At 41.8% G+C, this 24,507-nt stretch overlaps 2 protein-coding genes across 6 annotated transcripts in view; one reads left to right on the top strand and one right to left on the bottom strand.

The window, feature by feature from the left end:
- The window catches only part of LOC100553678 (integrator complex subunit 6-like), a 34,183-nt gene extending 27,919 nt beyond the window's left edge, over positions 1–6,264 (bottom strand). For 3 of the 4 annotated variants that reach the window (XR_507653.3, XM_003228936.4, XM_003228937.4), the window contains exons 1-2: positions 6,049–6,261; positions 5,844–5,921 (exon numbers count right to left, since the gene is read on the bottom strand). Coding sequence is in view for 3 of the 4 variants with exons in the window: in XM_003228936.4 (XP_003228984.1) it covers positions 5,844–5,921; positions 6,049–6,159 (189 nt within the window). In the remaining variant the exon portion in view is untranslated. Of the gene's footprint in view, positions 1–5,843; positions 5,922–6,048 lie in introns of all 4 variants that reach the window. The other variant, XM_016998283.2, reaches the window with a different exon arrangement.
- A 3,191-nt stretch (positions 6,265–9,455) lies between these two features.
- On the top strand, positions 9,456–23,477 carry mospd1 (motile sperm domain containing 1). Of its 2 annotated transcripts, none has more exons than XM_003228938.3 (6): positions 9,456–9,591; positions 17,492–17,750; positions 17,939–18,014; positions 19,292–19,515; positions 19,648–19,809; positions 21,360–23,477. In XM_003228938.3, the coding sequence occupies exons 2-6, from the start codon at positions 17,597–17,599 to the stop codon at positions 21,389–21,391; spliced, it is 648 nt and encodes a 215-aa protein (XP_003228986.1). In that variant the 5' UTR covers positions 9,456–9,591; positions 17,492–17,596; the 3' UTR covers positions 21,392–23,477. The 2 variants fall into 2 exon arrangements, with proteins under 2 accessions (XP_003228986.1, XP_008121035.1); XM_008122828.3 differs by lacking the exon at positions 9,456–9,591 and adding an exon at positions 9,655–9,802.
- Positions 23,478–24,507: the final 1,030 nt, after the last annotated feature.

The following is a 24,507-nucleotide window of genomic DNA, read 5'->3' as shown; positions in this document are numbered from 1 at the left end:
CCTTGGCCTGAGAAACACACCCCTCAAAACATAATATTAGAAAGACTAGTCTAGGAGAGTGAATTTAGACCTAAATGTCAGGACTGCAAACACCTTGGGAAGGGTACGTGGTCCTGTAAAAGGACCATAACCCCTGACACAAAATAGCTTCCTTACGAATACAACCAAATTCATAGAAAAATTCCATGTATAGTCACAAGGCAAATCAAGTCAAATCAAATTAACCATATCTAGCAACTCTATATTCTCAGTGACAAATCTACTTTGACCACAACAGCAGTCATTCTTACAAGTTATGCCAAGGAAATATCCATTTAATACTCAGCTGCTTGGCCAAAGAAGGATTAAAGGAGTTATTATTATGTTTATTTATACCCCGCTTTACTCTCCCAAAGGAGACTCAAAGCAGCTTACAATTAAAAGTGAAACCACACAATTTAAAATATACAAATATGCAAAAACATTAAACAATAGACAAACATTAAATTATTTTGCAGGCAGTGCGCAATGTTTATGGACATTATTGTTGTTGTTTGGAACTGGTTTCACCTTACGGTGGCTCCGCTTTCTCAACCGTCACTTACATAAGGAATGCCTGCTTCATTTCCAGGCATAAAATGCAAGCAAAGTTTGGAAAAACAGGAAGAGGCATCCTGACCAGAGATTCCAAAGAACTTTCCAATGACAGATCCGGAGAGCTTCGCCAGAACAAGCGCTGCCAGCGAGCCATGCCCTTTTAAGAGGTGGAAGTGGCTAAAGGAGCAGCTCAAACCAGGAGAGGGAGAACAGAAGCCCTTTAGGATCTTTGGCAACTGACTTTTAGCATTGGCAGAGGCAACTTGCGGCCAAAATGGACACACATGTCCAGAACCCAGGCTTCACAGGCAGCCTGCACAAAGCCCCCCGCCAAACATTTCTCTGCTCCTCTGTATTGCTGTTACACTAGGAAACCAATGACTGGCTCCATTCACAAGCCTTTCCACTTCTTCCTCTGCCACCCTCTATTTCTGATGTGCAGAGAATCCCTAATGCGACCCCATCACACCAGCTTTTTGGTCTGCAAGAACTGCAAGCACTTTGTTCACCCCCAAAATGTGTTCATGGCATTAGTTTCTGCAGAATCTCCCAACTCATTCATAAGAACAGAACTATATACGGTGGTGTTTTACGAGGAGAGAACTCAACACCAGTTCTCTTATCAGATGCCAGGAATGAGAAGGCCACTTTGGGGGTGGCATGTTCACTCGTGTCATTCTCTATAGCCAAGAGATTTGCCTGTGCTGAATATACTGGGAGGCTGTAATTGTGGGAACCTAACCTTTTGGTAGTAGTGGATTATTTGTGTTGTTTCTGCAAGTGCCACACACAGACACGTCTCTTCCCCAAACTAAAGAAAACATACCTCTGCCTACCAGCTTTGTTCAATACAAAACAAACTCAAGAGTTAAGACAAAATCCTTGACAGGACAGGATTTAGTCATTAGTGACAAAAGCCACAAATTTAACATCTCTGAAATAATGAGATAGATGTGTGACAACTTAAAAACCCTTTCCCTTAAATAAGGGGCACACTGATTATATTTTAATTATTTTATATACACCTTAAATCTGCATTTGTTTTAACCTATGCACTCTGCCTTCCAGCTCAAACTGGGAAAAGGTGGAATATAAACATAACACAATGTTTATAGATACAGCATGACCACACACATTTATATAGAATGTAAATATTATACTATCTTTTATACACACACCTGTACTAAATGTTGTCTCTATATATACCTACTTCTACCTGAGTATGGACATAGGTAGAGTATCGCTTATCTAGGACTCTAAAATCCTAAATGAGGGCTGATATGATGACACCTTTGGTTTCGGGATAGTTCAATGTTCACAAAGTTGTTTCATGCATAATTTTTCTATTTTTAAAAAAATGTGTATAAATTTACCTTCAGACTACATGTATAGAATGCATATAAACATAAATAAGTTCTGTGTTTAATCATGGGCCGCATCTCAAAGATGTAAATATAACCAACCACTTTTGGCAGCAAGTATTTTGGATTAGGGATGTTCATCTTGTGTGTGTTTCTACACCCAAAAGGTATCTCAACACTGAAAGGAGTTACACGAAAAACTTTCACAAACTTAGTCTACTTCTTCAGCACCTGTATTCCAGATTAAGATGGCTACATCTTGGAACTCTAGTCATGTGCATGCATGTTTCTGTTTTGTTTTCAGATTTCATTTTGTTTTATTTCATTTTGTGGAAGTTTCTATTAATTTTCTCGCTGGCTCATGTTTATCACTGATGACCAAGTTTAGCAAAATATACTATTTAATTGATAAGTCTCCACAATAATTGTAATTGGTTTTAAATGTTTTTAATGCTTTTTATTTATATCTTAGTTTTGGACATTATGCTTTGTGTGATTTGGATCTTATATTGTTAAACGTGTCTTGATTGTATTGTATTATATTTATACACTGTATTTGCAATGTGGTACTAAAGTGACCAAACTGTAAGCCCCCCGAGTCCCCTTGGTGAATAAATAATAAATCTTTCTGGACACACATTAATTGTATTTTCGGTTTCCTTTACAAGAGGGATGTTCTGCCAGCCAGCTGTAGCAAAAAAGAAACAAAGATCAAACAACCCTTTCAGCGCCCCTTTTATTTAAACCGAAAACATTTCACCAATTGAAAGCTGAGGCCAAAGTAAGAGTGTTCAGGAGAACTGGACACATAAATGCAGCCACCTTCCCTCTACCCTTGACCTAAGCCATGGCTTCTCTTCAAGAGGGGACTTTTAAAGCCTTGTTTCTCATTTACCCAAGGAACTTCCTCAACGGCACCTTCCATCTCCACCCAACAGACCATCCCCTGTAAAGGGAAGTTGAGCTGAAAGAGGCCAGCCTACCCTACACTAAAGAATGGTCTCTCCCCTTGTAAAAATAGCAACCTCCCAAGCCTCTATTTATTTGTTGATATATATTTGCTAACCTGTTTTCTATGTGTATATGTTGATCTGCCAGTTTGACTGTGCCTCTTTGGCATGTTCAGACTCAAGACTCCATTTTCTATTCACTTTTGCATCAGACCTCAATGGAGGTGGATGCATGTGTGTTGCTGTTTGGACTTCAATATAGAAGTATGCTTATGGACTTTAGTGATTACAAGTAGTATACTTAAAAGACTATTAAGAATGATAACCTGTGTACTCAACTCAGAGAAGCTACATCATATCTGTAACTAAACTTCAAAAAGAAATGTGCCTGTATGGTGAATTAATACAAGATGTTTATGAGCAAACAAGTTACGTTCTTTTTCAAAGAAGACTTTGTTTTTTCTCTCTAAGTGCATACTTTAAACTAAAAGGTTTTTAAAGGGAGTGCATATGTTTTGGGCAATTACAACTGCAATTTCAACTTTAAAGAAACAACCATCCTCTGCTAACCAAATATATTTCTTTGTTCTTGGAAATTCAAAGACGTGGTTCTTCAGTTTAACAGCTGAGTTACCTGTGTGTCATTACATGAATGCTTGTGAATATCACTTGTTCAAAGGGTTGACTTCTAACAAGGTCATGGCTTTCTTGACTAATGGTTTTCAAAAGGTGTTCTCCACACATTCATGGAGATTTACATTTGCCAAACAGATATGTGCCCAGGGACTGGGTACAATTACTTTTCAATAAGGCTATCCTTATGCCTGCTTTATCTCCTACGAAGTGGACTCAAAGCAGCTTAACATAAAAACATCAGCATAACTATTTAAAATGTACAAATATACAGATATGGTGCCTGGATGCCCCTTGCTGCAGGATTCCCCCCTCCCCCATACTAGTTAATACTCCCAAAACAAGAAACATTTTATTGCCCCCAAAACAGAAAAGGGGAATGGGATTTTTAAGGCTAGGATAGAAGGCCACCCACTCAGTCATTGGTGTAAAAATAAAAATACCTGCCACAGATGTGGGCGAAACGTCAGAAGAGAATATTTCTGGAACATGGCCATACAGCCCAGAAAACATACAACCCTGTGATCCCGGCTATGAAAGCCTTCCACAACATATCTATCTACATCTTTCTATATCTATAGACCAGTGGTTCTCCACTGGAGTCCCCAGAGGTTTTTGGCCTACAACTCCCAAAAATCCCAGCCAGTTTACCAGCTGTTAGGATTTCTGGGAGCTGGAAGGCTAAAAACATCTGGGGACCCCAGGCTGGGAACCACTGCTATAGACAGATATCTGTATATTTATGATACGGATTGTGCTAATAGTCTCCAATATGGGGCTGTCGAAGCACTGTTTCTTATTCTTCAGCTATTAGTATTCCTTCTATATAAAGGGAGGGTGATGATGGGGGAGAATACCAAAAAAGACACACGAGATGATTAAGGCCAGGAAAGAAATCCACCCCCCACCCCCCGTCATTGGCCTAAGAACAATGGCCTCTATATAAATAGGGGTATTGCATCTAGATCCATGGAAGTCATGCTACCCCTCTATTCTGCCTTGGAATACTGTGTCCAATTCTGGGCGCCTCAATTGACGGGAAATGTTGACAAGCTGGAAAGCGTCCAGAGGAGGGTGACTAAAATGATCAAGGGTCTGGAGAACAAACCCTATGAGGAGAGCCTTAAAGAGCTGAGCATGTATAGCCTGCAGAAGAGAAGGTTGAGAGGGGACATGATAGCCATGTACAAATACGTGAAGTCATAGGGAGGAGGGAGCAAGCAAGTTTGGAGCAATGGCTTCAAACTACAAGAACAGAGATTCCACCTAAACATCTGGAAGAACTTCCTCACTGTGAGAGAGCTGTTCAGCAATGGAACTCTCTGCCTCGGAGTGTAGTGGAGGTTACTTCTTTGGAGGCTTTGAAGCAGAGGCTGAATGGCCATCTGTCGGGGGTGCTTTGAATGCGATTTCCTGCTTCTTGGCAGAATGGGGTTGGACTGGAGGTCTCTTCCAACTCTACTGTTCTATGATTCTAGAACAATGGCCTCTATAGCAGGCATGGGCAAACTTCAGCCTTCCTTCCAGGTGGTTTGGACTCCAACTCCCACAATTCCTAAAAGCCTCGGGCCTGTTCCTTTTCACCTTTCTGGTTGGAGCCCATAGCTAACCTGTAGAGCAGGCATTGGCAAAGTTTCGCTTAAGTGACTGAGGGGGAAAAGGAAAGGGCCTGAGGCTGTTAGGAATTGTGGGAATTGAACTCCAAAACACCTGGAGGGCCCAAGTTGGCCCACGCCTGCTCTATAATCTCAAATACGGGGCTGTTGAAGCTGTTTCTCATTCTTTAACCATTAAGAGAATCATAGAGTTGGAAGAGACCTCATGGGCCATCCAGTCCAACCCCCTGCCAAGAAGCAGGACAATCACATTCACATTGATTTGATACTGTTTCTGTTCTGCTGCTGCTGAACGAATTTGGACAGTCCATCAGAAGCGACTTGCAGTTTCTCAAGTCGCTCCTGACAGGAAAATAAACCCACAAAGCATTCCTCCTCTGTAAAAATAGGGAGGTGGTGGGAAGAAGACCGAAAAGGCCCCCTCCTCACTACGCGAGAGGGGTCTAGGCCTCTCCACTTGGAAGTCTCGCGAGGCCTAGCTGCTGCCGAAGCCTCGCGAGAAGAGGCGAGAGGGAGGCGCCGCGTGGAGGCCGCGAGCGGCTTTTCCTCCCCTCCCTCCATCTCAGCCTCCCTCTCAAGCCTATACAAAAGCAAAATGTCCGCCGCCATCTTCGCGGAAAACAACGGCGGCTGACATTTTGTACGGAAGGCAAGCCCCAGCCTCGATTTAGGCTCGAGGCCTAGCCTTCCCCGCTCTCCAGACTTACCTTGATGCAAAAGGGCGCCTCGTCGAAGGTGACCAGCATGTACCTGTCGCCGCGGCTGGCCGGGTCTCGGGCCCTCAGCTGCGGAGACAGAGGAAGAGAAGGGAGGCGAGAGAGAGAGGGGCGTTTAATGGAAGGGAATCGATACAGAGACGCATATGTGTGTGTGTGCATGTCTATAGACGTGTGGGAAGCGCCTGGGCCCCACCTTCATGAAGAGCTCGACGGCGCCCTTAGCGATATCCAGGTAGCTGGTGCCCAGGTAGGCGCGCTGGTTCATGGAGGCCGACGTGTCTATGAGGAAGAGGAGGATCGGCATGGTCCGGGCCGGGCCCAAGGGGAAGCCTCGCCTCGCTTAGCCTCGTCTCGCCACCCACCGCCCGCTCCCTCCCGCCGCCGAGATCGCACTGAGAGGCGCCCGCACTCGGCTTCCCCTCAAATGAAGCCCAGGCCACGCCCCTTCCCTTCGCCGCCCGCCATTGGCAGCCGATTGTGCCTCGATTTGCATAAGGGGCGGAGCGATGTGGCTATCGCTGGCCTTCTAAGGGGGGTTGATTGACAAGCCGAAGATGCCTCCTTCTCCGGAAAGCTGGAAAGGCGCCAAACCATTGGCTGGCGATTGTGCCGCGATTTGCATAATATGAGGGGGGGGGAAGCAAAGGGGCGGGGCGATGTGCCTCTAGCTGGGCTTCCAAGGGGGATTGATTGACAAGCCGCCTCCTTTTCCGGAAAGCGGGAAACGTGCCAACCCATTGGCTGGCGAGCGCACAACGATTTGCATAAAGGAGGAGGAAGCATGTAATACGGCGATGTAACCGTCTAGGAGAGGTTGATTGACAAGCCGAGATTGTCTCCTCCTCCTTTTCCGGGATTGTGCCGCTATTTGCATAAAAGGGTGGGGCAATGTGGCTCTAGTTCAGGCATGAAGAAACTTCGGCCCTCCGGATGTTTTGGACTTCAACTCCCACAATTCTTAGCAGTAGGCTATTAGGAATTCTGAGAGTTGAAATCCAAACACCCAGAGGGCCCAAGTTTGATCCTGCCTGCTCTAGTTGATCTTCTAAGGGAGATTGATTGACAAGCCTCCTCCTCCGGAAAGCGGGAAACGCGCCAACCCATTGGCTGACGACGGTGCTGCGATTTGCATAAATGGAAAAGGGGCGGAGCGATGTGGCTCTCTCTAGCTGGCCTTCTAAGGCTGATTGACAGCCGTGGATGTCTCCTCCTCTTTCTCCTCCGTCCGCAAAAGTGCCATTCCCTTCCGAGGCCGCTAGGGGCGCGGAGGAGGAACGAGTTCAATCCGGGTTCGCTTGTGGATCCAGTTCGGGTTTTCTTGTTTTTGGGAACAGCGCAAACCTTAAGTATTTCCCCAAAAAAAGAAAACACGGTAAATAATTAAATCTAATTAGGATCCATTGCTCATTTGTTGTGTTGCTCTAGATCAGTGGTTGTCAAACTTATTTGGCCTACTGCCCCCTTTCCAGGAAAAATATGACTCAGTGTCCCCTTGAAAGGGGGCGTGGCTTAGAGGGATGGGCGTGGCTCCTGCTCAAGTGGACGGGACTGAGCCTCTATCCCAGTCCAAGATGCAGGGCTGGGAGGGGGAGGTGGGCTGGGAGGGGGAGGTGGGCGGGGCCACAAATGGGCAGCAAGAACTGGGATGGGCGGAGTTATGAGCTCTAAATCAGGGCTGAGCTTCTATCCCTGTCCTGGATGCAGGGGCGGGGCTAGAGGAGGGGGTGGGGTCTCTTCCCAAGTGCCTAACAGGGCTGAACCTCTATATCCCGCCCCCGTGTTCTAACAAGTGCCTCAGGGGAGGTATAGAGGCTCAGCCCTATCTTGCGCTCTTGGGAAGAAGCCCCACCCCTACCCCTAGCCCCACCCTTTAGTCCTAAAAGGCCTCTCAGAAGAGGTATAGAGGCTCAGCCCTGTCTCATGCTCTTGGGAAGAGGCCCCACCCCCACCCCAGCCCCGCCCTTTAGTCCTAAAAGGCCTCTCAGAAGAGGTATAGAGGCTCAGCCCTGTCTCATGCTCTTGGAAAGAGGCCCCACCCCCACCCCAGCCCCACCCTTTAGTTCTAAAAGGCCTCTCAGAAGAGGTATAGAGACTCAGCCCTGTCTCATGCTCTTGGGAAGAGGCCCCACCCCCACCCCAGCCCCACCCTTTAGTCCTAAAAGGCCTCTCAGGAGAGGTATAAAGGCTCAGCCCTGTCTCGGGCTCTTGGGAAGAAGCCACGCCTACTCCTCTAGCTCCGCCCCCTGTGTGTCCTAACAGGCACCTCAGGTGCTCAGCCCTGTCACTGGCACTTGGGAAGATGCCCCGCCCCTCCCCTGGCCCCGCCCCCATGTCCTAATAGGTGCCATCACTGTAGTGCCCACCAGGGGGCAGTAGCGCCCACTTTGGGAATCACTGCTCTAGATATACAACTTATCATTTGTCAAAGGCCTTGCTGGAATCAAGATGAAGCCACACCGCACTGTAACTCCTAGCAAGTCAACATGATGTTCCATTATAACACGTGGGACAAAAGAAAACGAACCTATTTACGTCTCAAGCAGCTGAAAAGTCCCACTCAATGGGAATTAAGTTGTTTTTTTTCGTGTCAGGAGCAACCTGAGTCACTTCTGGTGTGAGAGAATTGGCCGTCTGGAAGTACGTTGTCCAGGGAATGCCCGGATGTTTTGATCATCCTTGTGGGAGGCTTCTCTCATGTCCCCGCATGGAACTGGAGCTGATAGAGGGAGCTCATCCGTGCTCTCCCCGGGTGGGATTTGAACCTGGCAACCTTCACGTCAGCAACCCAACCTTCAAGTCACAAGGCTTTAGTCCACTACTCCACCAGGGGCTCTGGGAATTAGGTAAAGGTAAAAGTTTTCCCCTGACGTTAAGTCCAGTCGTGACCGACTCTGGGGGTTTGGTGCTCATCCCCATTTCTAAGCTGAAGAGCCGGCATTGTCCATAGACACCTCCAAGGTCATGACTGCATGGAGCACCGTTAACTTCCTGCCAGAGCGGTACCTATTGATCTACTCACATTTGCATCTTTTCGAACTGCTAGGTTGGCAGGAGCTGGGGCTAACAGCGGGCGCTTATTCCGCTCCCGGGATTTGAACCTGGCACCTTTTGGTCCGCAAGTTCAGCAGCTCAGCGCTTTAACGCACTGTGTGGACTCTACACAGATATATATTCTTCCCTTTCCTTACTTAGTTTATCCATACCTCACAACCTCTGAGGATGCCTGCCATAGATGTGGGCGAAACGTCAGGAGAGAATACTTCTGGAACATGGCCACACAGCCCGAAAGACATACAACAACCCAGGGGAATTAGGTTTTAAAAATTGCTCCCCTGGGTCAGAGGCCTGCTCAAGGAGGCCTTCCTGTCAGGAAACAAGTTTCTGTGGCCTTTAGTGACGGGAGGGAAATGCGCCTGCGCATACTGCAGCACCAGCTGAGGAGGAGGGGGGGGGGGAAAGAATGAGAAAACGAGTCTGCGCATGCGCGAAGGCAAAAAAAGCCACGGTAGGAGGGGGAGGCGATGGTAGACGTCAGGGACAGAAACAACAAAAAAGGGGGAAAGGCGCCGCGCGTGCGCAATGGCGTCCCTCTCTGGCTAGAGCTGACGTCAGTGGGCGGGGAAATCGAGACAGACAGGGAAAGGGGGCGGGACTTCTTCCTCTGCGGCAGCCGGCGAAAGAGGCCGAGAGGGGCCGCCGGGCGGAGGAGGAGGAGGAGGAGGAGGAGGAAGAAGGGGTAAGCCAGGCCACGGCCTCTCGTGTGAATGCGTGGACACGTGTCGGTTTAATCAAGAGCCGGGGCCCTTGCTTTGCATCCCCTCAGGCCACCTTGAGGGCCCTCCTTTGTCTCCTGCTTGACAGAAGAGGAGGAAAGGCAGGCTCCTCAGGACAAAGGGCCTGCTTTAAGCCAATGGGCATCCAGGGCAGGCCCAGCGTTGTGTTGCTAGGTAGGTCTGCAGCCTCAAGTCTAGTCCCATTATCATCATTATTGTAACCCAAGCATGGGCCAGGTTGGGGTCTCTAGGTGTTTTCAACTCCCACCATTCCTAACAGCTTCAGGCCCCTTCCTTTTCCCTCTCAGCCGCTTAAACGCTTAAATTATTATTATTATTATTATTGATATTATTATCATTACCATTACTGCAACCCCATATTAAAATCTGTGGATGCTCTAGAGCATCTTGGATGGAGGACGATTAATAAGTAATTAAATGATGATGATGATGATGATTATATTATTGTTGTTGGTGTTGCCATCATTATTTAGAGACCCATCCCAAAATCTGTGGATGCTCAAGTCAAGTCCCAAGTTATTATTATTATTATTGATATAATAATAATAACCCATCCCAAAATCTGTGGGTGCTCAAGTCAAGTCCCAAGGTATTATTATTATTGATATTATTATCATTACCATTAATGCAACCCCATATTAAAATCTATGGATGCTCAAGTTAAGTCCCTAATTATTATTATTATTGATATTATCATTACCATTACTGCAACCCCATATTAAAATCTGTGGATGCTCAAGTCAAGTCCCAAATTATTATTATTGATATTATTATCATTACCATTACTGCAACCCCATATTAAAATCTGTGGATGCTCTAGTCCCATTATATTGTTGGTGGTGGTGTTGCCATCATTATTTAGAGACCCATCCCAAAATCTGTGGATGCTCAAGTCAAGTCCCAAGTTGTTGTTATTATTATTATTGATATTATTATCATTACCATTACTGCAACCCCTCCAGTGGCCTAGGGGATAAAAGCCTCGTGACTTGAAGGTTGGGTTGCTGACCTGAAAGCTGCCAGGTTCGAATCCCACCCGGGAAGAGCACGGATGAGCTCCCTCCATCACCTCCAGCTCCATGCGGGGACGTGAGAGAAGCCTCCCACAAGGATGATAAAAACATCAAAACATCTGGGCGTCTCCTGGGCAACATCCTTGCAGACTGCCAACTCCGGTTGCTCCTGACACGAAAAAAAACCCCACATTAAAATCTGTGGATGCTCTAGTCCCATTATATTGTTGTTGGTGGTGTTGCCATTATTATTTAGAGACCCATCCCAAAATCTATGAATGCTCGTCAAGTCCCAAATTATTATTATTACTATTATTGATATTATTATCATTACCATTACTGCAACCCCATATTAAAATCTATGGATGCTCAAGTCTCATTATATTGTTGTTGTTGGTGTTGCCATTATTATTTAGAGACCCATCCCAAAATCTGTGGATGCTCGTCAAGTCCCAAATTATTATTATTATTATTGATATTATTATCATTACCATTATTGGAACCCCATATTAAAATCTATGGGTGGTCAAGTTGCATTATATCATCATCATCATTATCATCATTATTTAGAGACCCATCCCAAAATCTGTGTTCAAGACTAGTCCTATTATTATTATTATTATTATTATTAACGCCATACTAAACTCTGTAGATTCTCAAGTCCCTTTATATTATTACTGTCATCATCGTTATACCAAAATCTGTGGATGCTCAAGTCCCATTATATTATTAGTGTCATCGTCATTATTATTTTAACCCCATACTAAAATCTATGGATACTCAAGTCCAGTTATATTATTGTTATTGTTTTTATTATTTATCATTATTGTAACCTCATTCCCAAATCTGTGGATGCTCAAGTCCCATTAGATTATTAGTGTCATCGTCATTATTATTTTAACCCCATACTAAAATCTATGGATACTCAAGTCCCGTTATATTATTGTTATTGTTGTTGTTATTTATCATTATTGTAACCTCATACCCAAATCTGGATGCTCAAGTCCCATTATATATGTTGCTGTTGTTGTTGTTGTGAATGACTCAAGGTGGAGTACAACTTAGTTGAAATGCATAGATTGAGACATAGGACCATTAAAACACATATATAAAAAAGACAGATTTAAAACTCAGTTAGATTTATATGGGAAGAAATGGTCCTTTGAAAATAATAATAATAATAATAATAATAATGAAATCCAGCATATCTATCTTGTTTGCTGTGTCATAATAAAATAATAATAATAATAATAATAATAATAATAATAATAATAATAATAATAAATGTTATTTTTTACCAGCTCCTCCTCAAGGGGGGGGGTTATAATATAGTTGAAAAACATAGTTAAAAGCATTAAAAACCACATACATTAAAAGACATAGATATAAGAAGAAAACATGTTGATGTCATTCACACCAGTCAAATGCAACAGTACAGTAAAACGGTGTCTTTTATATAAAATGGCAAAAATCGATGTTTTATTTCGGAATTCTTTTTGGAAGGGGTTGATACATCAATGACTGTAGAACCTGTGGATACAGAGAGCCAACTGCAAAGAATGAATTGTTGAGAGACAGAGGTTGAGCCGTGGGTGGTTATTTCGGACTTGGTTGACAGCCGGAAAGGAGGAGGGTTATTTTTTAAAGGAGGATTTATATAGAGTTGCTGGAGTGGCAAGATTCTCTTACGGCAGAGTTGCATAAGGGATGGCCCTTCGCAAGTGCAAGATGATGTCTGTTTAAAAATAAAAGCCAGCCCCGGCTTCTAGGGCTTCAAAAGCTCCCTGAAGAAGGGCCTGCGGATGGAAGTCTGGATGCTTTTAAAGCATTACATGGTTGATCTCAAGCTGAAGGTTGAACGCTGCTGGTCCTTCCCATCCTCTCCCTCCTTTGACAGATCTGGAATAATATCCTCTCTTGCTGTAAACACCATCATATGACTCGGCTACAGTGTTGTTGGGACATTCGGTTCATTTCACACTCAGCTTCTTAATTCTTGTAGCCTGAAATGCATTCGAAAGGATGTTCTTAGCTCTCTGGATATAGAAAGCATAATTAAACATTCAAAAAAGCTGAGCTGGGGCAGAGATAAAGAGGGGGATTCTCAAAGAAGGCTCCAGTTTGATGCCCCTGCTCGTGTCAACTATATTATTTCCAATGTCATGATTCACAAGTGTGGCGTAAGAACAAGTCCTGCGCAACTTCCTGCCTCTCCTGGTATAAACAATCTTCTTCACAGGCCATGTCAAGGGCTTATCATTGTGAATAACTGGGGGGGGGGGGTGTTCTCACCATCGTGTTTCTGCTCGGCTGAATAAGGACAAAAACCGTCATAGTGCCTTAAAATCCCATATAACCTTTCATTATCTGTTATTCACAGTGAAATCAAATCCAGAGAAGCCTTGAGACTTTCCTTTTTGGCAATTTTTCTGCGAGCTTGTTAAGGTTAGAGGGCCTACTAACAATTAGTCTCTCTGTGAGGAATAATATTATCCTGCATGCCCTTAAAACACATTGGAGCCAATGCAGGGTGCTTCCAAGTAGGTAAACAGAGGGCTTGGCTGGTAAATCAGTGATAGGAGCAATAGCTTCTGACGTCAGGTTTGTGTTACATTCCGCAAGTGAGACAATATGCTTGCTTTAAAAACAGAATACAAATAACTGATACCTACAGCTGAGAACCAGCAATTATTTATTTAGATTAGTAACTCCTTTCCACATAATGGGCACCTTCCCTAGCTTTCCTCACATGGTAGTTTGGCCTGAATTTGAACCTCTGCCCCACTGTCTTGACAGGTAATTGAATAATCTGGAAACTATGAATCTATGAAGAAGGATATGTCTGAAGAAGAAAAGGCAGAGAGGAGACATGAGAGCCAGGTTTAAATGTCTGAAAGGATGCCACATTGAGGCAGGGCCAAGCTTGTTTTTTGTTGTTTAGTGAGTCATTCTTTCTGTCTAAAGTCCCCCCCCCCCTCCTTCTTTGTTTTGAGCCTTGGCCCTTCCCTTTCTTTGTAGTCATTTTAAAGGCATGTCTCCTCATAGGTGTGTCTTGAACCCTTTTCCCAAGATGCCCTAGAGACCGGTCTCAGGTGCAATCCAGCTGAAATCCCCTTTAGTCTCTTAGGCACAAATTTGTGATTTTGAGTGGGGTTGGCAGGTGTCTCCTATTTGAGGGCCAGAAATCTTGTTTGTTATTATTATTATTATTATTATTATTATTATTATTATTATTATTATTATTATTTACTACTATAATCTGCAGTGTCACTAAACAGAGGACCATTGGTGACTCCTCAGCACTGTGGGTTATAGCTGTTTGTGGAGGCGGGAGCCTGTCTGTGTAAGCGGACACCTCTGCTACATACATACACATTTTCACTTCTATTATGTGTATAGATAGGCAAGGAGCCCCGGTGTCGAAATGCGTTAAAGCACTGAGCTGGAGACCGAAAGGTCCCAGGTTCATTCCCCGGGAGAGGCGGGAGCGGCCGCTGTTAGCACCAGCTCCTGCCAACCTAGCAGTTTGAAAACATGCCAATGTGAGTAGATCAATAGGTACTGCTCCGGCAGGAAGGTAACGGCGCTCTATGCAGTCATGCCGGCCACATGACCTTGGAGGTGTCTATGGACAACGCCGGCTCTTCGGCTTAGAAATACAGATGAGCACCAACCCCCAGAGTCAGACATGACTGGACTTAACGTCAGGGGAAACCTTTATCTTTTATAGATAGGTAGGTAGATAGAAACACCCCAAATCTCCAACAAGCCAGGGGATTTGGGCAGCTCCAATCCAAAAGATAAGGTCACCAAATGAGAAATGCATCTGGGAAGCACTGGCAGAGTTTCAAAGGAAAAAAAGAGAGATGTTTTTATGGTGAATTCTCCTCCATTAAGAACAAGGGCCTGCTTCTAATGTGAATGTTTTGTAATTCTGCCTTTCTTGCAAAATAAAAAAAACGGAGTGCAGGAAACACAAAGTACAGTAGAGTCTCACTTATCCAAGCCTCGCTTATCCAAGTTTCTGGATTATCCAAGCCATTTTTGTAGTCAGTGTTGTCAATATATCGTGATATTTTGGTGCTAAATTCGTAAATACAGTAATTACAACATAACATTACTGCGTATTGAACTACTTTTTCTGTCAAATTTGTTGTATAACATGATGTTTTGGTGCTTAATTTGTAAAATCATAACCTAATTTGATGTTTAATAGACTTTTCCTTAATCCCTCTTTATTATCCAAGATATTCACTTATCCAAGCTTCTGCCAGCTTGTTTAGCTTGGATAAGTGAGAGTCTACTGTACTAACATCCTAGTGTTTGTAGAAATTGGTCATTCTACAATGTAATTATGAGCTTTTCCTGGAATCCTTTATTTATGTGGTTTTGGGAACTCCACCGGGATGCTCTTGTGGGCCGCCATCGTTCCCAGGTGGACTCTATGGGTCCAAATGAGTCAGGGAATAAATATGGCCAGTCCTCCTCAAAGAGCTAATAATTAGACACATGCTGTGCATGAGACTCATTTGCAGGTCTTATTCATTTGTTCTAGGAGACATTAAAGAGAGAGAGAGAGAGACCAAAAGTCTGCAAAGAACTCAAGTTTCAAATTATACATTGCCAAGGGATGCCGCCTCTACCGCTCTGAACTTGGCTGACACGATATGCAGGCTGCACTGTAAATGTGCATTTTGGTACCATTCTAATGCATTGCAAAATTCCTCTACATATCATTTGCTTGTGCAATGTCACACACCGCCTAAGGACGAAGTACCGTCCTGGAAATTTTCAAGGTGTTTATGTTCCTTTCTTGTTGTGTGTACTTTGAGAATCTGTGGTGCTTATGTTTTTTGTCGCTTACAGATATACAAGTGTTTAGTAAATATAAAATTGTGATAGTTGCTCATAACGGTTTGCTTTTGGGACTGTTATACCCTGTTTCCCCGAAAATAAGACATCCCCTGAAAATAAGACCTAGTAGAGGTTTTGCTGAATTGCTAAATATAAGACCTCCCCAAAAAGTAAGACCTAGCAAAGTTTTTGTTTGAAAGCATGCCCAACGAACAGAACGCCTGAGCATGCAAGATTGGTAAATGTACGTACCATAGATTTTTGTACATGGAAATAATGATAGTAACAAGAAATTCTTGATAGGATTCACAGTTTGTCTGGTCATGCTGGTTTGTGATGACAGCTGCTCTACGGTATATAATAAATGTTCTTCTTTTTTTCAAAAATAAATGTGAATTCTTCTTCATGGAAAAATAAGACATCCCCTGAAAATAAGACCTAGAGCATCTTTGGGAGCAAAAATTAATATAAGACACTGTCTTATTTTCGGGGAAACACGGTAGTGCTTCTTGTGCATAGGAATTTTGTAAATATGTGGAGTGAAGAACCTTATTAGTTTCTGCTTTTGTCTCTGAAATCCACATATAGCAATGCTGGCTATTATGGATATAGGCCACTCTAGAAACATGAATATAACCTCCCATTTCTTAATGAAAGCATTTAAGACAGTTAAAACCTTTGCTATATCCTCAAATTGTTCTTCCATATTTGTTGGATTATAAAAACCCCACATCCCAGTCAGGATGGTGAAATGTTGCTCTTTTGCCTTTTCTTCTTTTGTATTGAAAAAGTCCTGAAGAGATCTTGGACTGATTTTTACAAGAAATTGATTTTTTGGCCTTGCTTAAAAACATTGAATAGATACTGGGTTTCTGTGAGTTTTCTGGGCTGTATGGCCATGTTCCAGAAGCATCCTGTCCTGATGCTGTTGTTGCTGCTTTTCGTTTTTAAATGCTTTTTCCTTTTGGAAACAACCCAACAGTTTGTACTAAATATTGACTAGATCATTAAGAAGAACCCAATGTTGTTATCAGGAGGATGTTTTAGATCTGGAAAAGCAGCAGTCAACTAGTTGAAAAACTCCTGGGGACTCTTTGACCAAGCTTTTCATTGAACAATACCCTTCCCCCTATATATCTCACCCAGCTACCAACAGAGGAAAGGAAAGCATATACTGTATATACTCGATTATAAGCCTAGTTTTTCAGCCCTTATTTTAAGACTGAAAAGGCCCCCCTCGGCTTATACTCGGGTGAGGGTCCTGGCTGGCTATTAGGGTCAACTTATACTCGAGAATATATGGTACATTTATTATTTTTATCTATTATTATTGGTATTATTGTATTTATTATTTTTCCCTATTCTTATTGGTGTTATTACATTTATTGTTTTTCTCTATTGTTGCTACTATTACATTTATTTTACTCTATTATTATTATTAATACATTTATTATTTCACTCTGATCTTATTATTATATTTATTATTTTACTCTATTTATTATTACTTGTATTATTTTCCTGTATTTATTATTGTTATTATTATTATTATTATTATTATTATTATTATTACATGTATTATTTTACTCTATTATTACTTGTATTATTTTCCTGTATTATTATTATTATTATTACATGTATTATTTTACTCTCTTACTATTAAAAGGATACATAAGCACATTGACATTGAAGAAGATGAGAATAATGATTTGATCAGAGTTGGACAATCTTATCTTAAATTAGAGCTTTATGTAAATATTCAAAAACATTTAACCTACCGATGCCTCAATTAATGTAATTTTATTGGTATCTGTTTTTATTTTTGAAATTTACCACCCTTGGCTTATACTGAAGTCAATGTTTTCCTAATTTTTTTGTGGTAAAATTAGGTGCCTCGACTTATATTTGGGTCGGTTTATATTCGAGTATATATGGTACATCTATAATTTCTTCTTTTTTTGTCTCTCTGTGGCTGCAGGTGTGCCAAAATGCTTTCAGTTTCTTGAATGACTGCAAAGCAACAGACTTTGGAGGCAAAGCCATCCTAAGGACCGAGGGGGGAGCTGCAACCGATCCGGGGCCAATGCAGCAGCAAAAACGGCAGCCAGAGTTAGTGGAAGGAAACCTTCCCATCTTTGTGTTTCCCACCGAGCTTATATTTTATGCCGATGACCAGTCAACGCACAAACAGGTGTTGACTCTCTATAATCCCTATGAATTTGCCTTAAAGTTCAAAGGTGGGTCTCAGGTACAACTTCATTGAAGGGGCGTTTGGGTGACGCAACTGTGTTGGTTTTTGAGCTTTAAAATACCGGGAAATGAGAGGCAAAGTTGAAAGCTACGATTGGTTGTTGCTGTTTTTACTGTTTACATATTCAAAGCACACGATACCTTACTACCGGGGGTTTTCTTTCTTTTATTTCAGTTCTTTGTACAACTCCAAATAAATATGCGGTTGTGGACGCCGCAGGTGCAGTGAAGCCTCAGTGCTGCGTCGATATGTGAGTAAAAGTCACTCCTTTGCTTTTGGAGGAACTCCTTATCAAGTCATTGCCTCTAGAATTCCCCAAGGGAGATTCTGGATGTTGTACTCCCACATTTCCCCCTAAACTCCCACTAATAGCACTCCTAAAGCTGAGTACTGCACTGCAGTGTAAAATACATTTCTTTTGTGTTGTCGAAGGCTTTCATGGCTGGAATCACAGGGTTGTTGTGTGTTTTCCGTGCTGTATGACCATGTTCCAGAAGCATTTTCTCCTGACGTTTCGCCCACATCTATGGCAGGCATCCTCACAACCTCTGAGGATTCACACCTGCCTCAAACAGACAAGAGTTCTTTCTCCCACCCTGGACATTCTGCAGATATATAAACCTCACTTGCCTAGTTTCCAAAAACTTCGCAACCTCTGAGGATGTCTGCCATAGATGTGGGCAAAATGTCAGGAGAGAATACTTCTGGAACATGGCCATACAGCCCGGAAAACACACAACTCTACAGTTATTTTGCTTTGGGAACATAAATGTTCTGTTCCTGGTTTGAAAGTGTTCTTTCCTGTTTAATTGTGTGGTCCTTACTTTGAAAGTACAGTAGAGTCTCACTTATCCAACATAAACGGGTCGACAGTACGTTAGATAAGCGAATATGTTGGATAATAAGGAGGGATTAAGGAAAAGCCTATTAAACATCAAATGTCAAAATACATTATGATTTTACAAATTAAGCACCAAAACATGTTTTACAACAAATTTGACAGAAAAACTAATTCAATACACAGTAACGCTATGTAATAATTACTGTATTTACGAATTTAGCACCAAAATATCACAATGCATTGAAAACATTGACTACAAAAATGTGTTGGATAATCCAGAACGTTGGATAAGCAAGACTCTACTGTAGTTGTTCTAGTCCAGAAACCTTGTTTTTGTGGCTGCCACAAACTATGTTAAATTGGTTGAGACTCTGAGATATTAATTGAAAAACCAGAGCAAAATGTGCTGCAAGATGTCCTGGAAAAACAACGTTTTGCAGTTTAATTAATGTTTCTATGATAGAACCAATTAGGAAATAACGTTTATAACCCAGGAACAAAAATTCTGTTACATAGTGATTAGCCTGGGAATTCTAGAAGAGCAAAAGGCAACCAAAAGGTTCTTTGCAGCCCCAGGTTGCAAAGTTATAAGGTGTTAAAAACCACAACCGTAAAGCTCAATAGATGAACCGAATTCATCTCGAAGCCATTCGCAGACTGATCCTGTGGCCTGTCTTCTGTTGCAGCGTCATCCGCCACCGGGACGTCCGGCCGTGTCACTATGGCATGATTGACAAATTCCGGCTCCAGGTCTCTGAGCAAAGCCAGCGGAAAGCCTTGGGGAGAAAAGAAGTCATTGCCACCCTGCTGCCCACAGCGAAGGAGCAGCAGCAGAAGGAGGAAGAGGAAAAGCGGATAAAGGAGCACCTGACGGAAAGCGTCTTCTTTGAGCAAGCCTTGTGTGCGCCAGGTAGTTGGAGGGAGCTTTGAAATGCAGGATACGGCCACCTCTTCCATTTCCAGTGTTCATGCAACCTCTGTAGAAGCCGTTGTTGCCATTTTATGTGTGGCTAAAGGAAGAACGTGTCTTTCCTTCTTCCAGAGAGCAGAATTGCCTCGTCGGGGCCGAGTTTACTCACCGTCTTCCTGGGAATCGTCTGCATTGCTGCCCTCATGCTTCCCACATTGGGAGAAATGGATTCCCTGGTGCCTCTCTACCTCCATTTAAGTGTAAATCAGAAGCTCGTTGCTGCTTATGTGTTAGGTAGGCATTTCCGTTGCGGCTGTAACGCCATTGCGAAATCTGTAGGGGACGGTCAGAATCGTGTGTGAAATTGGAAACGGCCCGCTCTATAAGGTGGGCAACTTTATTATTAGAAATAACTGCACCACGTTCTGGGCACATATCCCTTTGGAAATACAGTAGAGTCTCACTTATCCAACATAAACGGGTCGGCAGAAAGTTGGATAAGCGAATACGTTGGATAACAAGGAGAGATTAAGGAAAAGCCTATTAAACATCAAATTAGGTTATGATTTTACAAATTAAGCACCAAAACATCATGTTAGACAACAAATTTGACAGAAAAAGTAGTTCAATACGCAGTAATGTTATGTTGTAATTACTGTATTTACGAATTTAGCACCAAAATATCACGTTATATTGAAAACATTGACTACAAAAATGTGTTGGATAAGCCAGAACGTTGGATAAGCGAGTGTTGGATAAGTGAGACTCTACTGTAAATGGCAATCATAACCTTATTGAAAAGGAAAAATGTCTTTTCCTTTTGGCAAATGTGAATTTCCATAAACATGTGGGGACCACCTTTTGAAAGCCACTTGTCAAGAAAAGCATGACCTTGTTAGAAGTCAACCCTTTGAACAAGTGATATTCATAAGCATTATTTATTTATTTATTTATTTGCTACATTTATATGCCACTCTTCTCACCCCGAAGGGGACTCAGAGCAGCTTACAAATTACATACAATATTATATTATTAGCATAGTACAATACTGGTAATAAATTACTATATTGTACTGTATCGATATATTGTAATATTATTAGTACTGTAATATTACATGTGAAATATAATATATAATTAATTTTATTATATTGTATTATATCGTATTACAATATAATATTATGAATATTATATGTATATACAATATGTTATAATTATTATATATTATTGTAAATTAGAAAAGCATTCATGTAATGGCACACAGGTAACTCAGCTGTTAAACTGAAGAACCATGTCCTTGAACTGCCAAGGACAGAGACAAGCAACTACAAAAATATATTTGGTTAGCAGAGTATGGTTGTTTCCTTGAAGTTGTAATTACCCAAAAGATAAACCTTTTAGTTTAAAGTATGCACTTAGAGATAAAAAACAAAGTCTTCCTTGAAAAATAACATATCTTGTTTACTCACAAGCATCATGTATTAAATCACCATACAGGCACATTTCTTATCTAAGGTTCAGTTACAGATAGGATGTAGTTCTCTGTGTGTTGAGTACACAGGGTATCTCTACTGAAGTTCTAACAGCAACATGCATCCACCTCCACTGAGGTGTAAACAGACACTGAATGGACTCCTGAGTCTGAACATGCTCAGGACAATCGCATGTCTGTAGTCTATCCCACACGAAAGAGGTACAGTCAAACTGACAAATCAACATACACATAGAACACAGGTTAGCAAATATATACATTAACAAATAAATAGTGAAAGGCTTGGGAGGTTGCTATTTCCAACAAAGTTTCCTGAATTCACAACTATTGACTTCTTCTGTCATGTCTTTCCCAGGTCTCATCACCATGGTCATCCTGAGAACATGAGTTATGATGGAATTGGATATCGAGACTCCTTGTCTGTTGTCTTTTTAAAACTGTGTTATAAACTCACATCATGAATGTGGACCGCCTTTTGACGCCCGTCTGGTTCGTTAACAGCAAAAAAACAGATCCAGTGATTTACAAGTATCTTTTCGGTTTTTTTAAAAAAGCAATGTTTTAACTATGTCTAACTGAAGAAAAAGAGACTCGAGGGGCTCGGAGGGGCTTCCGCTTGAGACGGCTACGAATTATTCTTCCACGACGAAACGCATCAGGAGAAACTTTTATATCTATGCCGACTGTATAAAAAACCTTATTAAAATAGTTTGGTTTTTTTTTTTAAGATATTCACATCCATGTTTTGATCACCGTCCAAGGGCCAGCAGCCCTGTCTACCACGTTTGATTTGTCGGCGCCATGCCCGTTAAGTATTGCAATGAGCGCTGAAAAAGAAAACATATACAGATGAAGGAACATCCGGCAGTGAGAGCTTTAAAAACTACCAACAGTATTGTGTTTACATTGTGCACTTCCTGTCCATGTATACCCTATTTACTCGAGTCTGATGCTCACCTTTTTGGGCGAAACGACCTTGCCAAAATTAAGGTGTGCATGAGATTCGCATCATACGGCGATCTTAGTGCTGAGCCAAAGCAAAAGGGGAAGCTGCTTCAACAACAACAACTTTATTCTTGTATCCCGCCTCCATCTCCCTGAAGGGACTCGGGGCGGCTTACACAGGGACTAGCCCAAAAACAACAACATAGCATTACATACAGTAATTAAAACAGTAATTTAAAACAATATAACAAAGGTATAAACAACATAACATAAGTTACTTTAAAAGCCTGAGCGTCAATTGCTACATAGAGCAGAGGGTGACAAGTGCAAGAATTGGCTTCATTTGTTAGACGGAATAACTTGTTATCTCTGAACTGTTATGAAACAGAATGTGGCAATGCATAAAAATAGCAGTTCTTCAGAAGTGTTTTTCACTGCCCAAAAATATATCCACTCTCCCATAAAGCAACTTGTTTTATATGATGCAGTCAAGAGACAAAATAAAATAGGTAAAAATAACATATTTGGTTTACTCACAACCTTCATGTGCCCAGCATACAGGATTTCCTCGTTGAGTGGCAATTATATCTAATTTGACAGCCACGGCTCAGTGCTATGCAACGCTGGGATTTGTAGTTTGGTGAGGAATCGGCATCCTTTGGCCTTGCGAAACTACAATCCCTATGACTCCATAGCATCAAACCAAGGCAATTAAAGTGGATCCATTCTGCAGCATAGATGCATCCCAAGGTTTTATTTTCCGTAGTGCAATAATACTTTTGAATTTTAAAGACGAAATCCTAGCCAAGTCGCAACTGTAATGGACAAATGACAAAGAAGGTGCTTTTTGTGCATTACGTTCGCCAGCAAACACTTTTCTTGGTTTCAGGGTTTCGAAAATCGAGGGACGCGTTAGGTTTGATGATGCACGAGACTCGAGTCAAGACCGTATGTATCCTTTCCCCTTTTGTGGGACATAGGGCTTCTTACTCCGCTGTGGCTATATCCGTTTCCACGCAGGATGCTTACTTGCTGCGGTATCAAACCTGCGGCCCTCCAAATGTTTTGAACTCCGGCTCCCAGAATTCCCAACCTTTGGACAAGCTGGCAATAGGGGCTTCGGGAGGTTGGAGTCCCAAACGCCTTGAAGGCCACAAGTTTGACTCCATAATGTCATTCACCGAGGAAGGCGGAGGCCAACATTCCCTCAGTCGGTACTGTCTCTTTAATGATGTGCAGCAACAAAGAGAACCTCTTGACAACAGCATATCTTGTAAACGTGCTCCCAACACCGGAAGATGTGTTTCTGCCGTCTGTATATTTCTCCCTCTCTCTTCCTTTATCTCCTGTCTCTTCCAAAGAAGCGTCCTTCCGTTTCCTAGACCTGGTTGTGAACTGTTATTTTGGCATCGTTAATTTTCCATCCATTTTCCATTTGTTGTTGTTTTGTTTTTTTAATAAACAAACAGTCAAATGCACTTTGAACTATGTAAGGAATGTTTTGGAGAATTAAAACCTTTGCCCCTAATTTTGCAACTTGTGGCTCACCTCTTCTGTTCTCCGGGGGAGAAGAGAGATTATTTATTTACTATTTATTTATTTAATACATTTATATCCCGCCCTTCTCACCCTGAAGGGGACTCAGAGCGGCTTACAAATTAAATTTACATACAATATCATATTATTAGCATAGCACAATACTGGCAATAAATTACCATTTGTACTATATCTATATATTGTAATATTATTAATAATATTACATGTAATATATAATTTATAATTAATATTATTATATTGTATTAATAGTATTGTATTATAAAATAATATTAATATTATGTGCATATACAATATATTATATTATATATTATTGTAAATTATATTATATATGTATATATTCATGTGTGTGCGTGTGCATGTGTATAAATACACACATATGTATATATATATACACAAACACACACACACACACACAGCATGTGTGTAACTCGCCTTTACACCTCAGTGGATTTGGGAGCCACGACAGTGGCAACCACTTATGCTTATAGTGGCAGAATACAAATTCAATCACATTTTTCAATAACATTTTATTGATTAGCCCATCGGCCATATCAAAACATTTAGCACACAGACATACATACAACATACAACCTGCGGTACAAAAGAAGTTAAAATAAACAAGCTGTTGACAAGATCCCGTTCAGGATTCTGGCCGGCCTTTTTTTTTTTTTTTGGCATAAAGATATAATGAAGTTTATTTGCCAAAAAATATAAAATAAACGCAGAACTGAAGTAAAATACATGATTAATGAAAGAAAGAGGGGAGGTCTAGCTACACCCGATTTAAAACTATACTTTGAGGCGGCAGCACTATTGTGGGCCAAAGATTGGGCAAAACTTGAAAATAGCAAAATTTTGAGTCTGAAGGGAATAGACCTGAGATTAGGGTGACACACTTATCTCTGGTATGAAAAAAAAAGAAGATATAAAATAATTTCGTTTTATAAGGTCCTCAATTCTTAAGATATGGGAGAAATATATTTTTAAAAAGTTATACGAAA

The sequence above is a fragment of the Anolis carolinensis genome, unplaced genomic scaffold, assembly GCF_035594765.1.
Source record: "Anolis carolinensis isolate JA03-04 unplaced genomic scaffold, rAnoCar3.1.pri scaffold_12, whole genome shotgun sequence".
In the NCBI taxonomy this organism is placed as follows: Eukaryota; Metazoa; Chordata; class Lepidosauria; order Squamata; family Dactyloidae; genus Anolis; species Anolis carolinensis.
The sequence above is the reverse complement of the archived record's forward strand: the minus strand, read 5'-3'. Positions and strand labels throughout refer to the sequence as shown.